At 40.1% G+C, this 15609-nt stretch overlaps 2 protein-coding genes across 20 annotated transcripts in view; both read left to right on the forward strand.

Moving 5' to 3' along the window:
* The window catches only part of Mga (MAX dimerization protein MGA), a 129516-nt gene extending 123683 nt beyond the window's left edge, over positions 1 to 5833 (forward strand). For all 11 annotated transcript variants that reach the window (XM_071608102.1, XM_071608111.1, XM_071608108.1 and 8 more), the window contains one exon: positions 592 to 5833. In XM_071608102.1, the coding sequence (XP_071464203.1) occupies positions 592 to 1871 (1280 nt within the window). In that variant the 3' untranslated portion in view covers positions 1872 to 5833. The remainder of the gene's footprint in view (positions 1 to 591) is intronic.
* Positions 5834 to 8181: 2348 nt separating this feature from the next.
* Mapkbp1 (mitogen-activated protein kinase binding protein 1) overlaps positions 8182 to 15609 on the forward strand; it is a 54450-nt gene continuing 47022 nt past the window's right edge. For 6 of the 9 annotated variants that reach the window (XM_027925303.2, XM_027925321.2, XM_027925315.2 and 3 more), the window contains exons 1-2: positions 8182 to 8257; positions 8791 to 9013. In XM_027925303.2, coding sequence (XP_027781104.1) covers positions 8897 to 9013 — 117 coding nt within the window. In that variant the 5' untranslated portion in view covers positions 8182 to 8257; positions 8791 to 8896. Of the gene's footprint in view, positions 8258 to 8403; positions 9014 to 15609 lie in introns of those variants that run through there. The other 3 variants (XM_071608125.1, XM_071608124.1, XM_027925308.2) reach the window with 3 other exon arrangements.

Here is a 15609-nt window from a genome sequence, read left to right on the forward strand (position 1 = left end):
TATCATAAATTTTTATGTTATACTCAGAAATCATGCACCTCCCACATTTCCAGCCTGTTTCAGTTTGAGCACCACTCCTTTTGGGGGTAAAGGGTTAAAAAGAACGTGTCATTTTGATGATTTAGGTTTCAGGCACCAAAATTTCTGTTAAAAAAAGGGTAAAGGGGATCCTCATCGACATTAAAGTCCTAGTTACTTTGTTGCCATTGCTAACAATAATTCCTTGTCTATACTACTACATCCACTCTGGAGGACTCCTCTGTTTCTTTTACTGTGCTCCTTCTAGGCTTTCATTTTACCTTCAAAGTAACAGCTAATTGGGTGAATCAAGATGCATTTTTGTCTTAAGATGAGAAGTAACTTGGCGAGCTTTTCTAAAAAATGATTCAGTGCAACTTTTTATTAATAATGGAATACCAGAGGGTCTTTTGGTTGTATTTTATTTGATTTATTATATTTCTTTCTTCTTGACAAAAGTAGACTGGTGAATTTTAACAATTCCCTAAGGTGTATGAATGGTGAGGAGTGGATGGGACAATTACTACTGTAGATCTAAATGAATTTCTTTTTTTCCAAATTTTTGTTTTTCAGAAAATGATGACTTATTTATGATGCCACGGATTGTTAATGTGACATCCTTGGCCACAGATGGAGGTGTGGTAGATATGGGTGGCAACAAATATCCACATGAAGGTACTGATGGGAAACCACTTGACCATCTGAAAGACACTGTCAGAAATGAAGATACCTCCTTAAAAGAATTGGATAGAATCTCTTCCAGAGGAAGCCATAGAGATGGCAGAATGGCATTGGGTCCAGCACAAGTTTTTCTGGCAAATAAAGATTGTGGTTTTCCACAAATCATTGATGTTTCCAGTATGCAGGAAGCACAGGAGTTCTTACCTAAAAAGATTACTGGTGATATGAGAGGGATTCGGTATAAATGGAAAGAGGGTGAATCAAGAGGGGAGAGACTAAAGTCTAAGGAATCTCCATTTCATAAATTAAAGATGAAAGATCTCAAAGACTCAAGCATAGAAATGGAACTGAGGAAAGTAGCATCAGCCATTGAGGAAGCAGCTCTTGATCCCAGTGAACTGCTAACTAGCATGGAAGATGAGGATGATACTGATGAGACACTGACTTCACTGCTCAATGAGATTGCCTTTCTTAATCAGCAACTAAATGATGACTCTGTTAGCCTGGCTGAACTGCCTAGCTCTATGGATACAGAGTTCTCAGAGGATGCTCGTCAGGCTTTTATCACTAAGCTGCCTCCCGGGAACAGAGCAACTTTCCAGGTTGGCCACTTGGGAACAGACTTGAAAGAATTGTCTGATGATATTCAAAGGGAGAGTGACTCCATCAGCCCCCTCCTCTTGCACTTGGAAGATGATGACTTTTCTGAGAATGAAAAACAACTTGTGGAAACAGCTTCTGAGCCAGATGTCCTTAAGATTGTTATTGACTCCGAGATAAAGGATTCCCTTCCTTCCCACAGGAAATCTAGTGATGGAGGGAAGAGTACATCTGGCCTCCCTACAGAGCCTGAAAGTGTGTCCTCACCGCCCATCCTACACATGAAGACTGGTCTAGAGAACAGCAACACAGATACTTTGTGGAGGCCTATGCCAAAGTTGGCACCTTTAGGTTTAAAAGTAGCTAATCCTCCTAGTGATGCAGATGGTCAGAGTCTGAAGGTGATGCCTTGTTTGGCACCTGTAGCTGCCAAAGTTGGGTCATTTGGACACAAAATGAACTTAACAGGGAATGATCAGGAAGGCCGGGATAGCAAGGTGATGCCTACATTGGCACCTATTGTGGCTAAATTGGGCAATCCTGGAGTCTCACCAGGTTCTGCAGGGAAATGAACTTTTTGTCCTCAGGCTGTGAGGGGAAATTGAATCTCAACTCCTTTCTCTGCAGACATCTGTTTATTTGTGTCATGGAACTATGCTCCTTGATTGGCTGTGATGGTATATATGGTGGATAATAATGGAGAAAGGGGGTAGGGGTGCTGGCCCTGGTTTAAGAAATACTATGAAATTCTGATCATGTTAAAATGTGTTACCTCACTTGTGGTGCTGGGTCCCCTCATCCTAAAATGTGATCCATTATTGAACACGAGGTGCCCCTCTTACCCAAGGCATTGATAACAAGACTGGCTCCATAGTGGTACCTAGTTCTCTCCCCAGAGAGAAAAGGCTGCTTGAGACTTTGGAATTGCTGTGGACTGAACTGTAGTTGATAACAATTAGATTGTCTAAAATCTAAGGAATGTGATGCACTTGTGCAAAGGGATTCAGAAGAGAGTTTTTAGTTGGCCTTTTAATAATAGGGAAAGATAGGTACCATGAAATACCAAAGTGAAGGATTTTATGTGACTCAGCAAAATCGTTTCTTTCATATCCCAACTAGCTTTCATTCCCTCACCTTTTCAATCAGAATTAACAAATTTTAAGCCTTCTGGTAAAGTAGGGATGAATTTAACTTTTACTATTAAGGTAATTATTTTGAGATGTTAAAGTGCTCCCTTATTGTCTTTGAGGGTATTAAAAAAATTATTTCATAGTGCCAGGGATTTCTGGAATATGTATTTTGGAGGTAGACATGGAGGGAGCCCTTCCCCATTCACAAATCATATCACTCTAGACAGCTAATGTGAAAAGCATTCTCTGTCCAGACCAGAGACAGTAGCCAAAATTAAACAAACAAAAAACAAAACAAAACAAAAAAAAAAAAAAAACAAACAAAAAAAAAAAAAAGAAAACAAAGAAAAGAAAAAAAAAAATGGGGCTGGATATTTCCTAAATTAGCCTCCTGGTGCTTGAAGGTTTCATTCACTGTTACCTGCACATGATGTAAAGAAAAGTCAAGTCACAGTAGGCACTCTTTACCAGGGAAATAAGGCAGTATTTGAATCACAAGATATATTTTTTATCTGCTACCATGGATTCAATGATCTGTAGAGCTTTTTCACTCATTTGCTGTCAGGGTATGAACTGACAGCCTGTAAAGATAAAGATATTTATATTTTTGTATAGTTGTTTTCATAGATTTCTCAAAGGCTGAAGTTTTCAACCTAGAAGATGAGATTTGTATTGAGTATAGAAATGTTTCCTATCTAGTTTGTAAATAATCATGGTGCACTTGAGGGGTCTCTTGGAAACTCCTGGGGGCAAGAATCACTATTCTGAAAATGTATAGACTGGGATTTAGCTGCTGCATTTTGCCTTTCTTAAATGATTATATTTCGGAATGTAACCCCTGTTCTGTCTTCATTGACAGGATTTGCTTGTGTTGTAAAACACTAACACAAGAGCTTCCAGTGCCTGGGCTGTGCCTGGGTTATGCTGTTTCTTCTATATGCCCTGCCTTCTTTATCCCAAGTCCCACTCAGCATTATTCAGACCTAGGTTATGAGACCAACTTTGGAATGGATCTAGCCAGTGAATTATTACTTCCATAGTGATTCCTTTTCTATTAACTCTGGTAATCAACAGATTGAAAAGGATGGGAAAATTTACTCTGCAAAGTGCCCTGGGGTAAATTCTTTGTTGGTTTTGTGCTGCTTGCCTTTCTAGACCTGCTTATCGGCACTTAACCTTCACTCATTGCTGAAGAAGCTTGAAGTAGTTAAAAGAATGCTCCTCATTATTTCTTCTACTCTTTACCCAACAGATATCATCCAATGCCTTAGCCAAGGAGTCCAGCCCCTGTCTTCCTTCCTAAAAATTGTTCTTGGAGATGCCAGTTCTTTAGCCTGGGTATAGCAGTTTCCCATTATTTCGTTGTCTCATCCCCACATTTCCTCCTGACTTCCCAAGGCTCTTGTTCAGTGGCTTTTGAGGGTCAGCCAAGGAGCAAGCAAGGGAGTGAGTAATCCTCAGGAAAAGAAGGACCATTTAAGCTTTTGAACACTTTCCCTTCCTTAGAAGAAAATAGGCAGATGGGCCAAGGTTAGTTCCTGATTAAAGGATATTTGGCTGTGCTTATATGAAGTGAAAAAGACAGAAATGAGGGATAATTCCCGGTGTTCAGAGAAGACTGTAGATGTCATTACAATCCCCACAAGCGCCAAGATACAGTGTTCTTAATACAGAGCTAATTTGAGGAGAGCTCAGTCTTCAGAACAAACCTGCAGTTTTGGCAGCAATCTGAAATCTCCAAAAATGCTTACCCTTTCACCTTACCCTAGGAAAAACTGATCTATGAAAATTACATGTGTGATTATGAAAGATGAAGTTGAGAGAGAAGAGTTGAGGAACCTGGAAGACAGTGAGCTCTCACCCTAACTCTTATAAGAAGCATGATCTCAGTAGACCAATAATTCGCCTTTTTATACAACTGTAAATAAATGGAATGTTTTTAAGAATATAATTATGTCAGATTTAGCATTTTCTTTTATATATTAAATATATATATATATATATATCTTTCCTTTTCTGCTTTTGAAAGTGACTATTTTTTTAGAAACAAGAATAGAAGTTGTTTGGCAATTAAAGGGCAGGATGTGTAAGCCTGAAATAAATTAGTTGTACTAATGAAAGCAGGACTTGGTGTTGGGAGGTTTGTGCCGAGTTGGAGTATATAATTCTTAATGCCCTGAGACCTATTTAAGAGCAGGTATCTTCGAAGCAGTTTTTTATGGGAATTTCTTCCTGTTTGCAAAGTTTTTGACATGCCATTTGGGGGAGGTTTATTATTCTAATCCTTGTAGCATGTCATACATGGAGGCTTCAAAATTTTGAACAACCTGATGGCAAATATTTGTTTCAGAAGTCATTCTACAGTGAAGAAAGGCTAGCCTAATACTTTGTGCAAGGCAGTTTGTTACCTTGGGAAATAACAGGATATAAAACAACAATCTTAGTAGCTAAGGACAGTAAGTATTCTTGAGGCAAGCAAGATACTATGACTACTTTGATAATTTACAAAAAGTTTTATTAAAGGCATTTTTTAGAAGTTGAGCTACTCCTATTTAAGAGGTCTCTAACAGATCAAGTTCAGTAATACAAGCTTCATATAGATTACTTACTTTGTATAATTTTATAATAAATGCAGTTGCTTTTTCCCAGAATTATGGATGAAATACCTGATGCTAGATCTTTCTGTAACTGGCTTGAAAATATTTTGAATATAGGACAAAGGCAGACAATCCATGTGTTATTTTTGACAGTGTTTATTAGTATATATTTTTTTCCTTAACTATACTGATTGAGATATTTGAAAAGGAATGGGGTGGGATGAATTGAGAGGTAAATGCACTTTGAAGACAGGTCTAGAAAATAATGATTACCCTTGTCCCTCACTCCCAGAATTAACAAACAACAAACAAACACAACAACTATACACCATGTAGGTAGCACATAAGAATCAATACTTTTCTTGCACAAAATGTTGGTTTTGGAGAAAGTACTATGAGGAAATAAATTTTACATGGGCATGAATGGCTGGTGCATGGAAAATTAAAGCGAAGTTAGACTTACTGTCAGTTGAACAAAAACAGTTAAAATACATATTTGAAATAAAAGGAAATTATTTGATATATTTTTAAACCGGGACAACTGTAATATATTAAAAATGACTGAACTGTTCTACAAAGGCACATAAATATTAATAGTGATGGAGGTGAGTGTGGAGGGTGCTAAGGCTAAACCATTAAATTTTATCATTGTAAACTGCTGGTAGAAGAGATTTTTGTTGAATAGGAAAGCAGCATTGGAAGCATTGTCTTGAAATCTATCCCCTTTCCAACTGCAGTCTTTGGTCTCAGCTGTCTCACAGTGCCTTGCATGTAAAGGTGCTCAATAAATTTGAGTTGATTAGCAAATGTTTAGCCTGTTAAGTTTTCCAGAATCATTTAATTGCCCCTTACTTGCCTAGGGTGAATATACAGCTTGCATCTAAAGAGCATAATGCTAAACAAGACAACTATATAACATTTATTCCCAGACATCTAGAATTTTAGAATATGACAAACATGCATACAGATTTAGTACATATACAAGGAGAATGAATAGTGAAATAGTGTATGGACAATGAAATACTTTTATATAAAGAGACAACTGCATTTTGGAGAGTTGGGATGACAAGTATTTAAGGGGAGAGATAAGGGAGTAACACTGATATTCATACTGGACCTGGGATTTTTTTTTTTTTTTTTTTTTTTGTAGTGTAGATGGACAGAATGCCTTTATTTTATTTCTATATGGTGCTAAGGATGGAACCCAGTTCCTTGCACATGCTGGGCAAGCGCTCTGCCACAGAACTACAGCCCCTGCCCTGGGAGTGTTGTTTTCTAAGGATTTCATGAAGCATGTGAACAGCCTGCACTTATTTCCATATTGGCATCTCAAAAGGTGGTATGGTACTTGGACAATAAAGGTTGGCTTGAATTGTGAAAAATTAAAAATGTGATTTTGGGCTTTGGAAGTTTCCAGATTCCATCCTCTCATTACACTGTTCTCAGTTGTATTTTATCTTAAAAAAGGATCATCTTAGTAGATCATCTCAGACAAGAAAAGCAGGAGCTTTGCCAGTGCAACTTCAATTTAAAATGAGAACAATTCAGAGAACCTTTTCTCTGAAACTAAACTGAAGTAGCTTTAGATAAGAAATAACCAATGACACTTAATAAACCCTTTATTTGGCCATGAGTGGGTAGGTGAGAAAGCTGTCAGTGGACCCAAAAATGACCTGGAGAGAATTTAAACTGTGGGCACACTTTTTTCTTGTTTCATGGATAGAAGTGGAAGTTGCTAGGGTTGGCTGCACACAAGTAAAAAACACCAGGTGGCACCATTTATTAGCAGTGTTATATTAGCTTTGTGGAAAAGTCCAAGCACAGACGGGCAAGGTGTTTCTGGAGTCAACCACCTGTTTGTACAATTAAGGCTAATGCCTCTTGCCTCCTTTTTCCAGTTTTGGGAAAGTCCCATTTTAGTTCCATTAGATCTACAATGCATTGTTGAAGGGTAGAAGGCCTGACTCAATCTATTGCCAGTGAGATGTTATAAGGGGTGACATCTTTCCTGTCCATGTCAACCTGTGAACTTTTATGAATCTTGTTTTTAATATGTGGCCAAAGTATACGCAACACCTGCTTTGCCATTTGGTTGTATCAGGTCTACCCACTGTTTAGTCGTCTTTCTTGCTAATATATAATCTTCCTCAGGAATCCCAAAGATCTGGATAGGGTGAGACAGTGTACTACTATTCTTCAGGTCCAAGTTTTCTGACGTAGGCTTAACTTTTATCTATGAAATAGGAATACGTAGTGATATTTCCATGTGTTCCCCTCACCTCCATGAGCAGGAAAAACTACCACCAAATAGTCCAAGAAGGCTTCACAGTGACCTCGGCAAGTATCCCTGGGGAAGAGGGAGTAGTATTCACAAGTAAAACTTGACAGGACCGAGGGAAACATCTGGAATAACACAGGCCTGGTTAACTGCGGGGAGAGCACTACAGGACACAAAACAAATCCCATAAACTAATTGACTTGGTTTCACTCCTGGCTCGCCTAAAGCTGTATTCGAAGTTTCTGTCTCCCGCCCCTTTCTTCCATCACGACCAATCAGCTTGCCCAGATGAAACCCTGTTGTTAGCGTTTGAATTGGATTACTCAGAAGAATCTTTTAACACGTGGGCCAAGCACTAGGTTGGCCGTGATCAGAAACTATTGGAACCGCTTTAAATCCTAGCGTTTGGGGTGGGATGGGAGCCGAGTTTTTTGGCTGTATCTCAACCTTGTAATTCTGAGCTAGTTTGTTTCAGCCACGGTCCCTCGGGCCTATCAAAAGCCAACGTTAGCACTCTGGGGGCGTGGTTATCGTCTTGGGGCTCTGGGAAGTGCAGTTCTCTGGGGCACCAGGCTTATAATACCATAAAAGGCCTGGTTCTCTCAATTCTGAAGCCGTGTTCTGTTGACCTTCTTCTAAGAGCGGTACCCAACAATTATACTGTGCGGAATCCGTAGTTCTTCAGTCCCGAGTCCTTGTCTTCCTAGGTCTTTCGCTGGCTCCGCCCCCGCAAGCCTGGTTTGTCCAGTCGCGAAACGACCTCCTGGCTACAGACCGCACCCCCTTGCGTCGGCTCCTCCTTCCCAGTCCCTAGCTTGGCCCAAGCGCTAGTTCGCGTTTTGAGCCGCTCGTGCCACCATAGCTGCTGCTGCCGCGGCCGCAGCGGAGCTGAAATCGCCGAGCGCGATGCCTGAGGGCGCTGTGAGCCGGGCAGCCCTCGAGCCCCGGGGCTGGTGAGGCTGGGCCCGAGCGGGGGCGCTGACGAGTAGCAGGGGCTTCTGAGGCGGGTGAAAGAAAAGTCTAGGCGGTTGTGGAGGGCGGAGAGCGAGCTCCTGAGGGTCGGGGGTGGGGGAGGGAGGCTCCCTTAGCAGAACGAGTTGCAGGGCCATCACGAGCCCAGCCACACCGTGTCCTCGCAACCGCCAGCACGGTCCCCCGTGAACCTCCCAGTGGCCGCTTCCTCTGAACAGTGCGGTTTCCATGGGAACAGTTCGGCGTTAACGGAGAACATACCTTCCAGTAGTTCTACTAGAATCTGCCCCATTCTCCAGTTAAATGCCTCTCGCAGGCGTGGGCCTGGCATTTGTTCGCAGTTCAGGGTCCCCCCCGCCCCTTTCGTGTAGCTCCTTCCCACGTTGTAAGAAACCACGCAGGGCTTAAAGGTGGGGATGAAGGAAAAGGGGAGGGCAATACCTAGGGATAAGAGTGGCAGACAGGTAGGCAGAAGACACCTACTGTGATGTTGAGGTGGCTTCTGCCATCTCAGGCCAGTGAGAGGTCATTTTGGAAGGCTGTTTGGAGTGAGAAGGCAGTGCCACAGTTGAGACAGGTCCCAAGACTGGACCAGGGACTGTCCCACCGGGCTCCTCATCATGATGGCGGTGGAAGGGTCAACCATTACCAGCCGGATTAAGAATCTGCTGCGGTCCCCATCCATCAAATTACGCAGGAGTAAGGCAGGAAACAGGCGAGAGGACCTCAGCTCCAAGGTGAGTCATAGCCACCCTCTTTCCATCTCTTTATCTTCTCCTTGCTCCATGTTCCTATTTCACCTTCTTTCTTGGGAAAGAAGAGAGCTAGACACTCCTGTTGTCTCTAAAAGATCAAATATGCAGGCCTCTGCCTCTCAAGCAGGCAGTGATTTGGTTTTGGGTTGGAGGAAAAAGAGCGGTGTGGGTAGGCAGTGGTGAGATTCATCCATGAAAAGAGGTGAATAGTAGGAAGGTGAGTTCAACTGTGATCTCACTACAAATTAAGTGTTTGCTTCGGGAAGCTAGTTGATATACTATGACTCAGTTTCCCTTCTTGGAAAGGGCTGATGGGACTACATACCCTATGTGACTAATGTGGCTGCAGTATTGACAGCTGGGTTTATGTAAGACTGTAGTAACAGAAAGAAATACCTTAACATCTTAAGCACCTTGTCTGAAATATTGGTCTGGTAATTGCTCTTACCTGGGGTCAAAACAAAATTTGTTTCTTTAAGAGACCTAATTAATTAACTGGAGTATCTTGGCCTTCTTAGGAATGAAAACATTCAAGGAGCCACATATGTGCCAGCAAAAACAGTTCTCTTAAGTTTGCCCTTGATATTGCTTATCCCATTCACTGTATGCCAAGAGCCAAGTAGTTCCCAGAGGCAAAGTCCTTTTTTCCATCCCATCACTTGTCTGGGTTTTGGTCCTTATGCTTTATTCAACTTTGTTAAACCCCACAACTTTGGTAATACAAAAATAGACTAAATTTATTTACTCCCTCAAGGGAATCTATGTCTTTGTTCCCACAGGATCAGATTAAATTGTGTATCTTATTAGCAGTCTGTAAACACAATAGGCTTGTGTGGTACAGGACTGCTACAGGGAGAGTCATTTGAGACAGTAGCATTTTATTGCCTTGCCTGACTGTGAGAGATGAGTAAACCTGGTGAATGAGTTAAGAGTGCTGATGTACAACATGACAGGGTTCTGGGAGGACTTAGTTCAGACCCCTGTCCTTTAGCAGAACCTTAATTGGATTTGAATAAGAAGGTGAACAGCTTTTCTTTATATTTCAACAGGGGATATAGTGAATAAAAATTTGCCTCAACGTTCCATGGTGGTGTAGATAGTGATCCTTCCAAGTCTTTTTTTTGTTTGTTTTTTTAAAAGATGGGTTCTCACACAGGGTCGGATGGTACATTCCTATATTCCCAGAAGCTTGGGAGGCTGAGATAGGAGGATTGAAAGTTAAAATCCAGCCTCAGCAATTTAGCAAGACTCTGTCTCAAAATAAAAAATAAACAAGGATGGTGTTGTGGCTCAGTGATTAAGCACCCTAGGTTCAATCTCTGGTACAAAAACAAACAAACAAACAAACAAAAAATGGGTTCTTGCTTGTTGTCCAAGCTGGTTTCTAACTTCTGGACTGAAGCAATTTTCCTGCCTCAGCCTCCTGAGTAGCTGGAACTGTAGGTGCAGACCACCATGCTTGGATTTTTAAAGAACTCTTAATAATCATTGTTCCTATTTTCTAGAGGCAGGAGAATGAACCTGAAAGTTAGAAATTGTCTTAGATATGACACTTTTTGCTCATTCTTAATACTGCAGATGCTCATATTCATGGCCAGTAACTTGGCAGTGATCAGAACTATTAGAACAATCTTCAGGAATGGAATATATGGCAGAAATATATAATGGAAGTTTAGTTTTCAGTGTGAATACTTTACTGCAATTTTGGTCTGGAATCCAGATAGTACCATCACCATTTTTTAAAACTGTCATTCATCATTAATGTAGTCAACAAGTGTTTATTTAGTCCTATTAGGTATAGAGTCAGGGATGAATAAAACACTAGCTTTACCATCAGAGAACTTGTGGCTATTCAAACATGTAAACAAATAATTATAGGGGCTGTTCTAGAAGTATGCAGTAAGTTGTTAATGGAATCACAGGGTCAGACTATAAGTCAGTTTAGGGGAAGTAGGAAAGACATCTTAGAGGAGGGGTTGCTTGAATCGTAACTCCTGAGTCAAGAGAAGAGCTTTCCAGGAAAACTGAAAAAAAGGGGACATCTCTGTGATCACCATTAAACATCTCTGTTTCTAATATCAATTCAGTACTTCAGACTGCTTTAAAGGTTTTGTCTGTCCTAAACCTAAGTATGAAGGGAATATTTATGAAAAATTGAATGACCCATGAATGATATGACAAAGGAAGAGTGCTATCTTTAACACCCAAGAGTATGAACAGTTTTTGGTTATCTAGTACCCAAGATGCCTCTTGGGTATCTCCCCACACTTTTAGCGAAGGATCTTTGCCTAAGATTATTCTAAAAAGCCTGCTTTGTGGTAACCCACATAGGACCTAGTCTGTTAAATTCATGAGTTGCTCTAATATATGGTGGCTGTGGGTAATCAGTAACAGAAAACTTGTGGCTCAAGGATAACTAATTCTGAAATAAAATTTGAAGACAAAAAGACAAGCCTCTTTTGAGGGGGCAATGTCAGGATCTTTATACAGCTCTTACCTTAGGTGGTCTCCTGCTTTGAATAATACTGTTCTAAGGTTGCTTTCTTACTCCTTTTCATCAAATTCTGTATTACTTTTAGAGTCATCTCCATATTTTCCAAAGACACAGGGCCTTTTTGGACTAGTCTCACTACCTTGAAATCAATCACTCTTTCTTTTATTTATGTCTTCATTTCCTAAGGTCAGGGGTCATGTTCTTTATTTCTTTTACATCACACTGTTTAGGACAGTGTATATAGTATGTACAGTATGTAGTAAATATTAAAGGAGTAAATGAATGAGAATAGTTTAGACATGACATGTCTAATAAATACAGAAGAATAAAAAATGATCAGGAGGATTTGTGACCTTTTTAGAAGAGAAATCAAAACTAGGAATAATAAAATGATGAAAAAGAAGAGATTCAAGTAAGTGAAAAGAAGAGATTATATGGTGGTGCTTTGAGCCTTTTAATATGTGCCTATTTAGTTGAAAGGATATAAGAGGGCTGGGGTTGTGGCTCAATGGTAGACCGCTTGCCTAGCATGTGTGAGGCACTGGGTTTGATTTTAACCATATACATATGGTTAGATTTGATTTTAACCATATACATATGGTTAAAATGTGATTAAGCTAAACAGGAAGCCCTCACCTGTAATTCCAGGGGCTTAAGAAGCTGAGGCAGGAGAATAGCAAATTCAAAGCTGACCTTAGCAACTTAGGGAGATGCTGTCTCAAAATAAAAAGGGCCAGGGGCTGGGGTTGTGGCTCAGCGGTAGAGCGCTCACCTAGCACATGCGAGGCCCTGGGTTCGATCCTCAACACCACATAAAAATAAATAAAGATATTGTGTCCAACTAAAAAATAAATATTTAATAAATAAATGAATGAATGAAGAAATAAATAAAGATATTGTGTCCAGCCAAAAAAAAACTTTAAAAATAAAAAAATAATAAAATAAAAAGGGCTGGAGATGTGGCTCAGTGATAAAACACCCCTGAGTATAATCCATGCTACCAAAAAAAAAAAACCAACTTATATTTAAATTAAATGTATAGTTTAAATGAGAAAGCCAGTAGAGGTGGGGATTTAAATTACTACAAAGAGTAGATGAGAGCTGAGATATTTATAAGGTTTTTAAAGGGAGGAAAGTCTCTTCAGTAGAGTAAATTGAAAAAGAGTGATTTGAAGTTTTGTGCCAGATCTATCTGCTGAGTCTTGATAAAGTATAGATGGAAGTTATCAGTTATAAATACCTTTCAAGTTTAAATCCTGTACATTTGTCAGTTCTTGCCTGTCATCTCAGTTGAGGCTGTTTTCTGTAAGAAGCAAATGTCTATGCTCTTGGTAACTAACCCTCCCACTCTAAAGTTACTGAATGATTTTTATATGGAGGTAGCTGAGTTTTTTTTTTTTAAACAAAGCACAGAAATGGACTGAAGCAGAGCAGGCAAGATTTAAGTTAGGGATACAAAAAGATTACCTGTGCTGGAGATTTGTTAAATTTTGAAAAAATAAGTGAAGGAGGTTTTGAAATCTTCCTTGTTAATAGCTATTAATCCAGTCTGGGTTATATATTATTTTGCTGGAAACGATGGGCAGGGGGACTTTCTTTTAGTTCTGTTTTTATGATTGTAAATCTAATCCTTCCTTTCTCACTCTCAAGCGTGCTCTCTTTCTCCCTTCCCCCCACCAAATATGATTATACGGTGGTGCTTTGATCTTTTTAATATGTGGCTCTAAGAAGAGTTTGTGTAGGTGGGTTTATGAAGGAGAAAAGATTGGCAGTAATCTAATTGCAGCTTTTGTTCAATGTTTACGCCTAGATGTTAGTATCGAAGTTCTTTAATCTATTTGGGAGAGGGAACTTAATCATTTTCAAAGCATGTGAATCATTAGCTCTAGCTTAGTGGCTCTCAACTTGGGAGACGATTAGAAAGGCCATGAGGCATCAGAATATCTGTAACATTTTAAAATATACATTCCTGAGGCCCATCCTAGCTCTGTGGAATCAGAACTTCTGAGGGTAGTGTTTGGTAGTTGCATAAAATATTAAGTTTCATCTGATGCCCACTGCTGGTTATGAAACCTTGGACTAGGTGCTAGGATCCTAAGATCTGTTTCTTCATATCCAATTCCTCACTGAGACTTCTTTCTGAAAGTATATCAAGCTAGCCCAGTAAGTATACTTTCTTCCTTGAGTAGTTTTTATCTCTTCTGTGTCTTCTAGACAGATTACTCACAAACTGCTTTGTCAGGGATCAGTTTGATAGAACTTTGCATTGTGAGGTCAGATGTGAGGAGCTGATCAGTGCCTTACTAAGGCAAATCAGCAGGAATTTCCCTTGTGAGTAGTAGTAAGAAACTTTATGATGATATCCGGGAGTCCTGGCCAGTCATTGCTCTCACCATTCCACTACCCACTGTCTTCCCCTAGAACCCGTAGGAACCAACAGTGTTTTAGAGGTTTTTATTGTTGTTGTTGTTTATTTGTTTTTGGTACCAGGGATTGAACTTCAGGGCACTCAACCACTGAGCCACATCCCCAGCCCTATTTAGTATTTTTATTTAGAGACAGGGTCTCGTTGAGTTGCTTAGCACCTTGCTTTTGCGAGGCTGGCTTTGAACTCGTGATCTTCTCGTCTTAGCCTCCAGAGCCGCTGAAATTGGTGTGTGCCATCATGTTTTAGTGTTTGATACAAATTCTCCAGGCTCCCCACCTAGAATACATGATCAGGAGCAGAAGCCCCTGTGGCCAGCCTCTCACCATCCTTTGTTGAGTGACGTTGGGTCAAGTTCACATTTTCTGTCTCTGATGTGTGTTTTTTTTTTAATATATATATTTAACATTTAATTGTGGATGAGCACAATACCTTTCTTTTGTTTATTTATTTATTTTTTGTAGTTGTAGATGGACAGAGTGCCTTTATTTTATTTTTACTTTTATGTGGTGTTAAAGATTGAACCCAGTGCCCCACACATGCTTGACAAGTGCACTGCCATTGAGCTACAGCCCCAGCCCATTGTTTGTTTATTTTTATGTAGTGCTGAGGATTGAACCCAGTGCCTCACACATGCTAAGCAAGCACTTTTCCACTGAGCTACAACCCCAGCCCTCTGATGTGTTCTTGAATTAAGCTTGTGGAGTGTCTTGAGATCCTTGGAACAGGTGGTTTACCATGAAAAGTTTCGGTGTTCTCCTGGTTTTGTTTGATCTTTGTTTCATCTTCCTTCCAGCGCCTGCAGCTGCCTTCAGTCTTCAAAATGATTCTCATCAGAAAGAGAATTCCCTCCCTGGACCCAACAACACATCTCTTCCTTTACTGTCTAAAAGTATTCCAGCCTCTTGAAGTTCTGGATTGTTTTTTGGAGGCTTCGTACATCTACTTGGCCTCACTCATAGTTTTCCAAGTTTGTTTTCCCTCTCTCACTTTGCAATTTAGGGCAAGTTCCCCGGTCTTACTTCCTGCCAGTATCTTGAATGTCTTTGGGACCTTGGTATTTCTCTGATTTCACTTCTGTCTTCCATTTGTCTTCCACATGTGTTTTCATTTCTTGACTAATGAAAAACACAGGTAGATGTGAGGCTTTAGCCTGACCTCTGCAATCTTCTTACCAACCCCTAGAATCTCAAATTTGGGCTTGTGACTGTTATCACTGCCCTTTGTTTGAAGAGCAATCCAGGGCTTGAAATTTGGGACTGTGTTTATTCATGCTAAACTTCTCTGAGAACATAGTCTATCCTACTGTTCTCAGCATTTCTGGTGGTTTTCCTTCATGGTCAGACTGCAGTGTTGTTAAGGGGAAAAAAGCTACAGTGTTTTCAGTAGGATTTGTTATATTATACATGGCATTCCCATTGCTACAAATTAAGCCTCTCCTCTGGGTTCCATTGTTTAAAGCAAGATAAGTCCAGGTTTTCTGCCAGTTTTCTTTTCACAGCAGTTCTTAGTAGAGGTGTAGAATGAGAATTACTCACTTTTTTGGGTGTTAACTAACCCTGTTAATGGATTTTACCTTCTCTTGCCTCTTAAAATAAAAAAAAAAAAAAAAAAAAGAAAAGAAAGGGGCATGTGTTTGGGGGAATAATAATATTGAGT

This window comes from Marmota flaviventris, chromosome 2, assembly GCF_047511675.1.
Source record: "Marmota flaviventris isolate mMarFla1 chromosome 2, mMarFla1.hap1, whole genome shotgun sequence".
NCBI classification, from domain to species: Eukaryota; Metazoa; Chordata; class Mammalia; order Rodentia; family Sciuridae; genus Marmota; species Marmota flaviventris.